Source organism: Alligator mississippiensis, chromosome 2 (assembly GCF_030867095.1).
Source record: "Alligator mississippiensis isolate rAllMis1 chromosome 2, rAllMis1, whole genome shotgun sequence".
In the NCBI taxonomy this organism is placed as follows: Eukaryota; Metazoa; Chordata; order Crocodylia; family Alligatoridae; genus Alligator; species Alligator mississippiensis.
In genome coordinates this window covers 296,302,436-296,315,465 of record NC_081825.1, presented here as the reverse complement: position 1 = coordinate 296,315,465, position 13,030 = coordinate 296,302,436, and the positions used below count along the sequence as shown (strand labels likewise).

At 46.2% G+C, this 13,030-nt stretch overlaps 1 protein-coding gene across 2 annotated transcripts in view; it reads left to right on the top strand.

Moving 5' to 3' along the window:
- Nucleotides 1-13,030, top strand: part of RTN1 (reticulon 1) — a 262,796-nt gene that overhangs the window by 170,112 nt on the left and 79,654 nt on the right. For both annotated transcript variants that reach the window (XM_019480011.2, XM_014598838.3), the window contains one exon: nucleotides 5,275-6,057. In XM_019480011.2, the coding sequence (XP_019335556.1) occupies nucleotides 5,275-6,057 (783 nt within the window). The remainder of the gene's footprint in view (nucleotides 1-5,274; nucleotides 6,058-13,030) is intronic.

Sequence of the window (13,030 nt, the reverse complement as noted above, 5' to 3'; positions counted from 1 at the left end):
CAGCTACGTAGCAGAGGGGTGGGGCCAGCCCTGCTCTCTGGAGCAGACAGCACAGCCCAACCCAGGGCTGCAAAGCATGCTGGGATACAGGGGGACTCTGATTTAACTTGAACCAGGAAGGAGTCTGAGACAGAAGTTCCATAAACCAGTTTGACCTAAATCAGTTAAGTCTGATACTGCATTTAACCAGGCTTATCCCAAACCAGTTTCGGCCATTTTTAAACCAGTTTATGTGCACTGAACTTCTGTTCTGTTACAGGTTTAAACTAGTTTCTGATCACTTAAACTGGTTTACATGTAACTTCTGTCCCTACCGTAATAGTCCAAATTTTGACCTGCTCTATGGCTTTCCTTTAAGCAGATGCTCTAAGTTCACTCAAAATTAACCATGTGCTTTGAATAGAAGTTAAAGGAGCCCTCTGAAGCAGTAGGTCTCTGATAATGAAGTTTAGCAGGAATTTCTCAATAGTCATTAAGTTTGAAGTTCTACTTTTCCTTTATTTCTCTAGAAAATATTCTATTTGATTTCCAAGTAATTTTCATTTCATTAATTTAATGTTTTGTGCACTGAAAGGAAATTAAAAACCCCCAGGCATTAATTGTTATTTTTGTAGCCTTTAATGACTGTAAAAGTCTTGTTTCAGAACCATCATGATATTTGATAATCATATTTCATAACCATAGCTTAGTATTGCGTGGGTCAGTATTATGGATTAATGGGTTTGCTAATAGCCTATAATGCCCTCCACGCATTCACACAAGGATTCGTTGCAGCATTACCATGGCTTCCCTGGTTTTCTCTCCTTGGGAGCAAATCCGGCCCCCCAGCACAGTCTGTGTGGCTGGTGTAATACGGCAATCTGTCCCTTTAAGAATGAACAGGAGTCCCTGTTGAGTTAGCCCACCTGCAGGGCACTTAGATAGAGAAGGAGTCTCCTGCTAGGAGCTTTTAAAAGCTCCCAGAAGAATTAGAGAGAGGAGGAAGCAAGCTGTGAATGCAATTACTTGCTAGGAGAAGTGGGCCAAGCTGCTATGCTGGGAGCCAGAGCCAAAAAGCCCCTTCTCAAGTGCCCGAGACAGGACAAGAGGGTTTTTTTGAGTTTATTTGTTGGTTTGTTTGTGGCCTAAGGACTGAGTTACCTGCGGGGACCGGCTGAGGGGCTCTGCAGGGAGCAAAAGCCCACCTACAGAGGCTAGCAGGCAAGGCAACCTGCTTGTAACCAGCCTGTGGATTAGGCCCTGGGAGAAGGAGGGCACTGGCTATCGAATCACATTGCCCATGAAGCCCCTTGGCTCTGCCTGCACTATTTTCCTGGCTCCCTCTCCTGTTGTCTGTGCCCCTGGGGAGCTGGGCACTGTGCCTGTTTCTTCCATGGGAGCTAAAACTCCTGCACTAAACCCACGGCAATTCTGTTGTGTCAGGGTGCTCCGCAAAGGGTGGGTGGCAGAGCGACTGAAGTGTGTCCAAGTCAGGTAATGATAGGATGGGAACGTGGGGGATGCAACATTTCCATGGACCATCAAGACGACAACTGACATCCACAGATCACCCAGCCCTGCTTTCCTGAGCCTGTCTGAATTCCCTGCTGAAACATGTAGTTGTTCCCTCACCAGTTTTGCAGGGGCTGGTGCGGGCAGCCTACCAATGTGCAATAAGGCTTTGGTTTCTTGATTTAAAGCAACATTTGCAAAAACAATGATGCCCTGTTGTGTGTGTCCCGCCCCTGCACGGGGCTGGCAGAGGGATAATGCTGTGCCCTTCACAAGGCTGCTCCGGTGAGATGGGCAGAGGAACCGGGTGCAGGGGACCGGGGTGGGGGGATGCCTGATGATTCATTGTGGACAGTCCTGCAGCCCTGATCCTGTCATAGCCAGTAAAAGAGAGAGGAAGATGGAAGTGAAGAGCAGCACTGCTCAGAGCCCTCGTGGGGAGGCAAGAATCATTTCTACTTCACTGACCCAGCCATGGCCCAGTTCCAAGAATATGTTTGGCCCCATGGTTTATTTCCCAGTGCACGGTACCACGGACTTTGCAGAACAAAAGCGCCTCTATTTGGCTTTGGATGAGGAGGAATGTGTATTCCAGTCTTGAGCGAACGCTGCATTAAATCATATGCAATTAAATACAAGTAAAATGTTGGGCTGGATTCTGGGCTTTGTTTGTGCTGGGCAGAACAAGGCAGCGGTGCTCGATCCTGATGCTCTTTTACCCTAGTTTGGGCTCTGGAGACAATTAGAGCAGTCCCAAGGCTGCTCTAATCTATCTTCCACCTGGCAGGGGTCTCCAAGGTGCTAGCCAGCAGCTGTGTGTGTCGTAGCACACAGCCTCTGGCTACTTCCCCTACACAACACTATGTGTAGGGGCTGCAAGGAGGGATGGAGAAGCCAGTTAAGTTAGTGCTGTGGGGAGATGTGCCTGATTTCTGATCCCTTTTCACTCCTGGAAAGGAAGATCTACAGACTCTAGATTTATATTTCTAGTGATGGGTTAATTTCCCATGGGTCTGAAATCTGTTTTGGAAGAGTACCCTAACATAGTCCATGGGGTCTGAATGGTCTGTCTGAACCTATTGACTCTCCAGTGTGGGGTGGGGTAGTTTACATAGCTTTGCAATGATTTGCTATTTTGCTGCCCCTCTAAAATGAAGGGCAGCCCTAGGGAATTAGTATTGGTGCCTGCTGTTATGCAGCAAGTTTTATCCATTGCATGTTCTCTGGGATATTTTCCATTGATTTTCAGCATCTTTGTGATTTTTTTTCATCAAATATAAGAGTTCACTGATACAATGCAGTGTTGTCTGCTTATCTACACAAGAGTAGCCCAGGTAGAAAATCCTGTGATGTCTTTCCCTTGCTCTGCTTCACATGCAGTTTCTGCTTCCAGCTGGTCACAGAAAATTGATGGGGAGCACAGCTTCGCTTGCAATATCTCAGCACTTTTGTTTCCAGTACAAGCCGGGAAGTGAAGAGAGAATTTTTTTTTAAAAATCAACCAACCGAATGTTTAAGGAGTTGGGTCAGTTCTGCTGTTATCTAAATTATTTTATTGGTAGTAAAATGATACCTGTGAACAGGGATGGATTGGGGGGGGGGGGGGGGGATGCAGTGGTGCAGTTGCACTCCCCTTTAATACCTACTCCACCCAAACTTCAGAATTTCAGGCAGTGCTGAGAGTCACTTGGCTTTATGGCTCATTGTCATCTCCCTGATTCAGGCTAAGCTCTTGCCACTCAACAGATGTTAACAACCTTCTCTCCTTTTAAATGGTCTTGAGGATCCACTATTCAAACTAACATTTCTTTTGCAACGTTGCTGTCTTTGCTAGTCATTACTGGTAATGTCTGTCTTCTGTTTCACCATCCTGCAGACTATTTGTAGCTCTACCAAAAAAAACCTGAACTCAGGTGTGGTAATATTAATTCAGGTGTAGAAATGACTGACACTGAAATATTGGAGGCACTGTCAAGACACTCAGGAGGGCTAGATTTTGTTTTTTGAATCTGAAGAAGAGACGTACATTTAACTATAATGACTACAGGACTACTGATCCAATGTCCTTTGACTATTTTTTGCCTAGTTCAGTGTGCTTTTTTAAACTTTATACATAAGGTAGCAAATGAGTGCACACTCCATTCATTTCTGTTTGTTTTTGCTTGCTCCTAGCATATTAGTAAGCATCTAGTTTTTCTTTAACTGGAGAAAAATATGCATTGTGTTAAAATATGCATTGTGGGATGATGTGCCACACCATCTGCACCTTCCTTTTCAAAATCTTAGATCTGTCCATGTCTATGAATTTGTCAAAGGATCAAAATGAGGGGCCTTAGGGAGGCATCTTATAAATAAGCATATGCAGAAGTTTTGCATATGCTTACTTGAAGGTGCACACTCAAGTCCCAGTGATTTAAAGTTAAGCCCATGCTTAACTGCTTTGCTGGGTAGGGATAGATTGCTGGAGAGGGGCTTGGCTTAGGACAGAGGAGATGAGTGCAGAAGCTTAGGAGAAAGGGAGGCGGTAAGTGGGTTTAGGTTAAAGGTGGAAAGAACATGATGACCCTTCATCCTTCATTCACTTTGTTGTTATTAGTACCTGATTGTGGCACCAGGCAAAGCCTTTGTATGGTCAATACACCGGTGTACATAAGTACTGTACAAACACAGAGGTGGACATGGTACCTGGCCTAGAATACAAGTGGTGAAGGTCAGGCAGGCAAGTGGGAGATTATCAGATGCAATGCATACAATCTCTGACAAATGCACAAAAAAGCTACATGGAGAGAGCATGAAGGTTGCAGTCAAGCACTGATTTCACTTACAACATGCACATGCCTTTATAATGGATACTTTTAGAAAGTTTTGTTATTACATAAAGATAAATAGCTGTTTTAAGAAACAGCCAGAAGTATCTGGCTTCTACTTGGAAACCTCACAATAGATGCTTATGAATGATCCAGAAAGACCTAATTTCCTCAGACCCAAAGCCCACACTGTAGTCAGTGGATTTGCTCCTTTGTATCCAGATGGAGATGAATTAAAATGTCAGATATAGACCTAAAAGGGTCAAATTATGTCAGTCCAAATCATGAGGTCTTTGCTCATGTGCCATTGAGACTTAATCTAAACCAGTCCTCACTGGCTCCAGTGCGAGTTTGTCCCAGTAAGAGCTGAATGAAAGGCTTGATTTATTTATTCAGCTGTTGTTCTGGTGAATGTTTAAATACCACCACGGGCATCACGAACATCATATTTGATGCACAGCTCACGTTGGATGCATCTTTCTAATCCACGACACTGGGAACGCAATCCCAACTGTGTTGTGCAGCGGAAGAAGACTATTTCTGTCTTAAAAAGCACGGTACCTGTTGTGTACAAACCCCCGAAAGATAAATAGCTGTTGCTAAGAGATTGCTACTGTTTTATTTTTTTCTGTAGAAGTTGTGAAGAGTGATTTTAAAATGCTTTCTGTGTGCGCGCGTGCACATGTATATTGAGGTGCCTGATTTTGAACTTGAAGTTTCCGTTTTAAAAGCAGAGCTAAGCTTCCATTATTGAGGCACCTTGCACAAGGCACTTCTACTGTGTGTGTCCATTTTCCATCAGTAAAATAGTGAGAATGATGCTTATTTCCTTTGCAAAGGCATAAGGAAACTCGGTATTATTCTTATTCTGCCTGGCTGCTTTACATCTATTGTGTCTGTTGCCTAAGCACTCCGAAGTCAGCTGTGTTAATAACTTTCTGTCTGTCTTTCTGTTTTTCTTCACGCGGGATGACAGAACCGTCTGGCTCCGAATCTCAAGGGAAATGCAGCCTCTCCGAGGATGAGCTCATCAGTGCCATTAAAGAAGCAAAGGGCTTTACCTTTGAAGCTGCTGAAGCCCAGCGATCACAGGGTGTTTATGCAGAAAAAACAGATCAGAAAGCCAAACCTGGGCGCCCGGCTGCTTCAGCGCCCCCAGACAACGAAGCCAGCAGTGCTGAATCCGGAGACTCGGAGATTGAACTTGTCTCTGAAGACCCACTGGCCGCAGAGGAGGTGCTGCACTCCAACTACATGACCTTCAGTCATATTGGCGGGCCTCCTCCATCGCCTGCCTCCCCTTCCATACAGTACAGCATCCTGAGGGAAGAGCGCGAAGCCGAGCTCGACAGTGAACTGATCATCGAGTCATGCGATGCCTCTTCGGCCTCTGAAGAAAGTCCAAAGAGGGAGCAAGATTCTCCTCTGATGAAACCGATAATTATGGACATAATCCAGGAAGAGAACGGTTCCCGAGCCGATGCTTCAGACTATGAAGTAAGTAACACAACAGAGAGTAGGATGAACAGGGAAAACCTAGCAGAGTCCGCGTCCTATCTGAAATGCTCTTTTGTTGCGCCCAAAGTAAGTGTTGAGCCGCCCGCCTCTGCCGTCAGTACTGAAGAACTAAAAGAAAGAATAATTCTGAAGAAACCAATCGAAGAAACGGTTGTTAACCAAAGTAAACTGTCTTCCAAGGACTCTGAGAAAAGAAGTCCCTTAGCTTCACACCAGCTGCGGTTTTTAAATAAGCAAAAAGGTAAATGCAGAAATTTACATTGTCTAAATAACGCGTTTTTCCCCCCCGAATTTAGCTGTGAAGACGGGAGATGTGTAAGATCCCCCTATGATGGCTTTTCAGTAGAAAGGTTGAAGCTTGAAAAATTCAAGGCTTTTTTGTTGTTGTTGGGTTTTTTTAGCAGCGTGGGGAAATGAACCCGTGGAAGAGCTCCCCAGGAGATACAGTGGTTTTCACATCACTTAACATCAAGAGACGGTGTTTCTAAAAGATCCACTTTAGCTTAGCCCCAAGGGTTAATGAGTTATTAGGATCAACGCAGAAGTCATTGGTTGGAGTTGTATGGCCTGTGCAAGGCATGAGGTAAGACTGGACGGGCCTTAGACATCTCTCAGTAGGACTACTACAACGACAGCGTGATTCTGCCTTTGCAGCCTATCTTCTTCTCTTGTCGGGCCCCTTCCTTTAGTCTTAACCGACCCAAACTCCCATTCCCATCTGTTCAGGTTTTTCTGTTATGCCCTCTCCTGCCGTATCGTGGTATCATCCATGCTACTTGGAACAGCGTGACGAACGTCCACCACACGTTGTTCTTTCCTTCTCTCCTCTCCTCTGAGAGGAAATTACATTTGGATTTTAAAACAAAGCACCGTAGTTATTTAGTGTTGGATGCACTCATTTTATTAGCGAGGCAGGTTGAGGAAAGGCGCTTTGCAGAAGGTTTGTAGCGGCTCTGGGAGGTATCCTTTACCCCCACCCAATGTACCGGGTGTTAGCTTAAGTTGGAATGGTGGCTATAGTGGTTATAGTAAATGTTTGTGATAATATTGGCATGTTTTAGTTTTTAAATGATGAAGACATCTGGTTCTGCAAACACTTGCATCTGCAAGTAACTTTACTCAGGCATGAAAGCATTTCCTGGACAGGTCCATTGATCAATGTAGGGATGACTCATAAGTCAGGGGTCTTGAGAACAAATCATAAATAATTAGCTCTACACAAAATAATCAGTCCAAGCAATAAGTCAGGCTCTTGTGAAAAAAGATGGGGAGAACAGTGCTCTGTGGGGGGAAAGAACCATTCAGAGGAACAAATGGTTTTCTGATGCAAAATGCTGTCTGAATGAATGAGTGGTTCAACCAGCACCACTGGTTGCTGGTTGAACCCCCTCCATCCCTCCAACCCCCTCCATCCTTTCTGTGTATACTCTCCAGTCTTGTGAATGGAATAAGTACCGCTTCATTTTGTTCTTTCCAAAGCCCCAGTAATGCTAATGCTTAGATTCTGGATTTCCTTGCGGGGGAAATGATGAAACTGAGAATTACTGTGGAGCTAAATACTAAAGACCTTAGTCTAGTTTGGGTCCTTAACATGCACAAAACAACCATTCAAGTCCAGGTTGGGGGTGAGATTGGCGTCATTACCAAATGAGTAAAACCCCCATGAGGGTCTCAGGATGTGACCTGTAATTATCAGGTGGGAGTAAGTCAGTGGTGACTGAATCAGCTTCCAAGATAGGTTTTACATGTCACTTGTGTCATTCAGAGCTGGTGGGCTGCTCTAATCTGCCATCCGCAAGGGACCACGTGCCTGGGCCGGGGCTGGGCTGGCTGGGGTGACTGCTGTTCTCATCCCCTCTGTAAGTGAAGTGACCTACACCACGGGAAGGAGAGACACCTGTGACCCTGCTGCCTGTTAAAAAGGGCATGAAGAGAGCAGAGCACTGCTTATGTTTCAAAAAACCATGATTTTTTAAAAAATAAAATGGACTGAAAAGGGTGTTTAAGCCCACAGCCTGTGAAAGGGAGGCATTGCTGAAGCCCAGGTAGTTTGCATGTGGGTGCTGTAGTTGTGTTTTGAGTGAGGAAGCTTCCCTGTTATTCAGCTCAGCCAAATACATTTGAATCCTGACCTGTAATAGCTCTAGTTTGGAGGTGTCTTTAAAGCAGACTACCACGTAGCATGGTGTCCTTTATGATGGGAACAAAGGTCCGTGAGAGAGGAAGATGAAACTACTTAACATAGAGCATTATCCACCCCCTGTGTCAAATTGGGATTGACGTCTGCAAGGTGACAGGTTAGTGCCTTAATTCTCTGGATGACTGTGTCTGATTGATGGCTTCTTCACGAGGTCTCTGAGGGGTCCCTCTTTTCTGTCCTTGATGCAGATGCATAAGTGAGATCGCAAGGTGTGTGATGGGAAAGTTGGATCCAGTTATTTTATGGTCTGCTTTATAAAAGCGTGAGGAACAAGAAGTCTTGGTAAACAGTGGTCCTGACTCTTTGCTGCAGCAGAGAAGGAGCAGAGCTCAGGACTCACTGACTAATTGCCTCACCCACATTGCAGATGAAGGCAACCGGGGGGCTGCTCTAATCTGCCCTCCCCAAGGGACCACGTGCCTGGGCAGGGGCTGGGCTAGCTGGGGTGACTGCTGTTCTCATGCCCACTGTAAGCAAGCACCCAGGACTGGTGCTCTGGTGCCTACCCCCCAATATGCTACTGACTGTCATGTTCAATGTTTGCAGAGCAGTGAGATAAATTAATTCTTAGATTACTTGGGGGTAATAAATTAGCATAATTCAGGATAAAAGGTGCATATTTTAATCCTGTAAATGCCGAGGGGTCAGTCCTCCACTGCAGTGAGCTCACTCCCAGCCCAGCTTGTGGACGAAATAGCATAGAACAGGTATGATAAAGCTTTTGATTTTTTGAGCTACTGGGGAGACTGGACACAGGGCTTGGCCTTGACCTAGCCCCCTCCAAGTGAGAGGGGGACCAGGACAACATCTATCCTCCTCTTTCTGCCTGTTCAGACCTGAAGTCTTAAGAAATGCCCTGGATGCCAGTGACAAGCTGACCTTGCTGCTGCCCTGTCAATGTTGAACTCTCGAAAAAATTGTGAACTGTTGTAGTGTTTGCCTTGCTTGCTCCCTAGGCGGCGCTCACAGCTCTCTGGATGTTATTTTCCAGCGCGTCCTCTTGTTATGGGGTCACTTGCTCCCCTGGGAGAGACATGCACATCTCTCATCAAGGTCGACAGGAATTGCATGTGTGAGTCTTTAGGCAGAAGCCAACTTCCTCCCTTGCATAGCTCCACCAAAATGCCTGGAGTCACAGAGGGGATGAATCTGACCCAGTTCCCTCAATTATTCTATCAGCATCGTTTGTCCTACAATGAGTTTGCCTCATTGCTTAAACCAATATCAGTCGCTGTTAAGGCATGTTCCCTTGCAGCCAACGCAGAGGATTCCCACGTGGGCTCCCACGCTGTTTCCTGTTATGCCGCAGCATTTACCATTTCTAGTCTCTTAAAAACAGTGGTGGTGGGAACCTTCCCAGCTCAACAGCAGTGACTGGCTACTTTCTCATTGCTATTTATTGTTTGTCAGGCCCTGGCCGGTGCTCAGTACAGTACTTCCACAGCAGCCTCTTTTTTTGCTCAGAACCACAGTCTAGAGCACTCTCTGGAGTTCAGCACGGCAGGGCCTGCACCGTTACCGATGGGCTAGTAAACACGCAGAGCTGCGGAAACAGGGCCGTTGAGATTATTGAGGCCAGGCATCCCTTGAGACGATCTAGGCCTTGTAGGCAAGAGATGGGCCAGATTGTCAGCAGGCATAAACCAGTGTAGCTCTCCTGGAGCCTTCACTCACCATCCTGTTGAGCATCTTGTGATGTTCCTGCAAGCCCTGGGTCTGGAAAGCCCAAGGGAACCTCAGCTTTCATTTTCTAGCATTTTAGCTTTCATCATCACAAAATATAGCATGAAACCATGAACGCCACCAGCCGTGGCAGAGGAGATAAATAAGAAGCTGCTCCAAGCCACCTTCTCTTCAAATCTCTTAATTTTTAAGACAGTCTCAGGGTATTGGGGCCTAATTTGTGAAGTTTAAGGCACAGGGCTGGGGATATTGCAGTGGCTCAATATGACTCCTTCAGGCATCACTAGGGTCTATTAGAGTATTTGATTGGGAGGATCCTATAACCCCACGTCCTAATCTGCCTACTAATGGCTCATCACAGAAATAAGTGTGTCTAGGCTCAGGAGGTGAACCTCTTCCACCCTTTAGCTCTCCTTTCCTCTCATTAGGCAGTCTGGTGCACCTCCCGGTGTGGACCCTAGTCTACCCTAAAGGCACACAGGCCTCTTCCAGTCCAATAGGAGACTCCCAACACTCACTGCTCATGATTTCAGGATCCTAAAAGTCATGTGACAGAATAGGGTCTTGGCCCATCTTGTAAAGAGTAAGAGTATGTTTGTTCCTCAAGACAAGAATTCACAAGGGGCTGAATGAAGTGACCCGAAACTTTCTAAAATATTGAATCTCTAGCTAAGAGTGCAAGTCTGCAAAATGTCAACCTCAGAGGAGCTATTCTTTAAAAATATTAGAAACAAATAAGGAGTTATAATAAAAGGCATGGTGGAACTATACAGCTATAGTTTTCCAGTACTTAGAAACTCTATAATATTGGGACATTACCAACTGAAAAAAAATGAAGGCAAAGTTCTTCCCAGTGGACAGTAACTGCAACCATATCATTGAGTTTAGCCCCATAATACACTTCAGATTGTTTCATGGCTCCAATTACTTAGTCTCAGATTCGATGTAGTTCAAGAATAGTCAGTCATCACCTGTTCAATTTATATATAAATATTAATTTATTTCCCAACTCTGTATCCTGACTGCATAGGGCTGACTAAGGTCCAATGTCCATAATGAAATCATTTTTCAGCACTAAATACACCTTTCTCATTCTGATCAGGGTGGATAACTTCTGGGGCTGAACATGAAATACAAAATAAGTTTGGAATACATGCTCCATGGAAGAAGGTACAGATTTATTTCTTCTAGAAGCTAAATAATGTTAAGTCTCACTATCTCACTATCAAGCTTACTGACTGCTTTATTGTCAGCTCGCTGAATAATCCCTTTAGAAAATCTCTGTTTTTGCCAGTGTCCTATAATCACTCCCCTTCTCTCCCAAAAGATATTCTGGAGCACGGACAAGAGATGTATGATTTGCACAGTGATCATTCAAAGTCTCTGTTTAATGTTTATTGCCATCCAGTGGTAACGATGAAAATGGCCATTCATTTCTCACCTCCATTTTACAAAATCTGTCATCCCTTGCAAGATAGGAGATATTTCCATGCTGTTCACTACTGAGACATCTCAGTAATTTTTGTCCAAGATCAAAGTGTCTTTGATTGCTCTGTACGCTGTACTTTTCTGATCAGAGGTGCTTTCACATGAAAGTCATATGATCACTGGTCCCAATGTTATTATCCATCCCTTTTTCTTTTGCAAATCAAATAGGTAGAAGCGACTGCCGACAACTTGCCACAGCTGCAGTCTAACCTGTCATGTCTGAGATTTATTTCATATTGTATGCTCAACAAACAAAATGAACCAGTGACTGTAGATATGAACATGGGTCCTCTGGTTTGTTCTAAGAAAGTCCTGTCTTGCAGCATCAAAAGCCAAACAAGATAGACCGGAGCCTCACCTGGTGTGAGCTGGCATAGCTCTTGGACTTTTGTGGAACCAGCTGAAGACTGGGACCCCAGTTCATGATAGGATTAGGTTTATAGGCATCTGAAGAAGATACTGCATGGAAAAGTGCCTCCTTTCAGAATACAGGGAATTTTGAAATCCAGCTCCGTCCACCCTCCCTGAAAAGACTGGACTGAAGCAAATCGGGAAGAACAGCTTTCTATCTCCCAGCCCTATTAATAAAAATCACCCATCAAGTTTAAAAAAAACAAATGGAGGGAAGGGCAAGGATGTGATGGAGGGACGGCTATCACAGACATAAGATAGGACGGGTTGGTAACATTTTTGGCTGGAGTGCCAAAAACACCCTAATTTCAACCCACACCTTGACTTGGCGTGCCAGGGGCAGACGAGGGGGGGAGCTGTGAGGGGTCCAATCCTTGTTGCTGGTGGCAAATGCACGGACACCTCCAGGCAGACGGCGGAGCAGGGGCTGGGGTTGTGCCGCTCTGGCCCCTTCCCTCCTGTGCACCCCGAGGCACACGTACAGCCATTGCCATCCTGCTCTCAGCAGGCGGTGGACAGAGTGCAAACAGCTGCGCTGGGGTCGGAGCCCTGTCCTGGCTCCATGGCCAATGGTGGATGCATGCACGCCTCAGGGCACACAGCAGGGAAAAGGCTGGGGCAGCGCAACCCCGGCCTCTCCCATGCCAGCAGTGAGCCGGGCAGGGGCTCCACAGACCTCAGGGCCGCATGCAGCTGTTGCCGGTGGTGGGGTCCAGAGCCTGGTGCAGTTGTTTGCAACCTCCTGGCTGCCTGTCACATCCGGCCAGAGCTCTGGGCAGTTGCTGCTTGACACAGCGCCAAGGCTGCTTACAGCAGGACTTGCAGCCTCCCGGCCTCCTGCTCTGGGCAGCCCGGGCTCTGTAGCCAGCAGCAGGTGCTCAGAGCCTGGGCTGGCTGTAGTGTGCCAAGCAAAATGCTCTGGCACACATGCCAGGGGTTGCCAACCCCTGATAGAGGTTTTAAACTGGAGTTACACAAGGGCATAAGTGCTTTAGTCAGTCATGGCTGCCAGTGCCCCAAAGCCCTGGGGCACTGGCAAGTTAAAAAGATGTTGCATGCTGTTCCCTTGAGTGCTGCCTGTTACCACAGATTGCAAGTGATGCAAAACAGCTGGGGTCAGTCAGGCAGTGGAAAAGGGAACGTTTCTCTCCTTCTATCATTTACTTGCAATGCAGTGAAGTCAGCATGGCTGCTGCATGTGCACCTTACGCCGTGAGCCGCACAAAAGTTGTTTGGTGCTATTGCTAGCTTGGAGTTGGGAGCAGTCACACCCTTACTCTAGAAGCCTTCTCCGACTGTTCCCCATTTGCACGGCTGTGACTTGCCATAGAGGCCTGGTGAGCCGGGACAGGACTAGGAGCTGCAGCTTTGAGTGGCCACTAGAGGGCCGGTGAGCCAGGACAGGCTTCTATCCCGGCTCTACAGGCAGGGG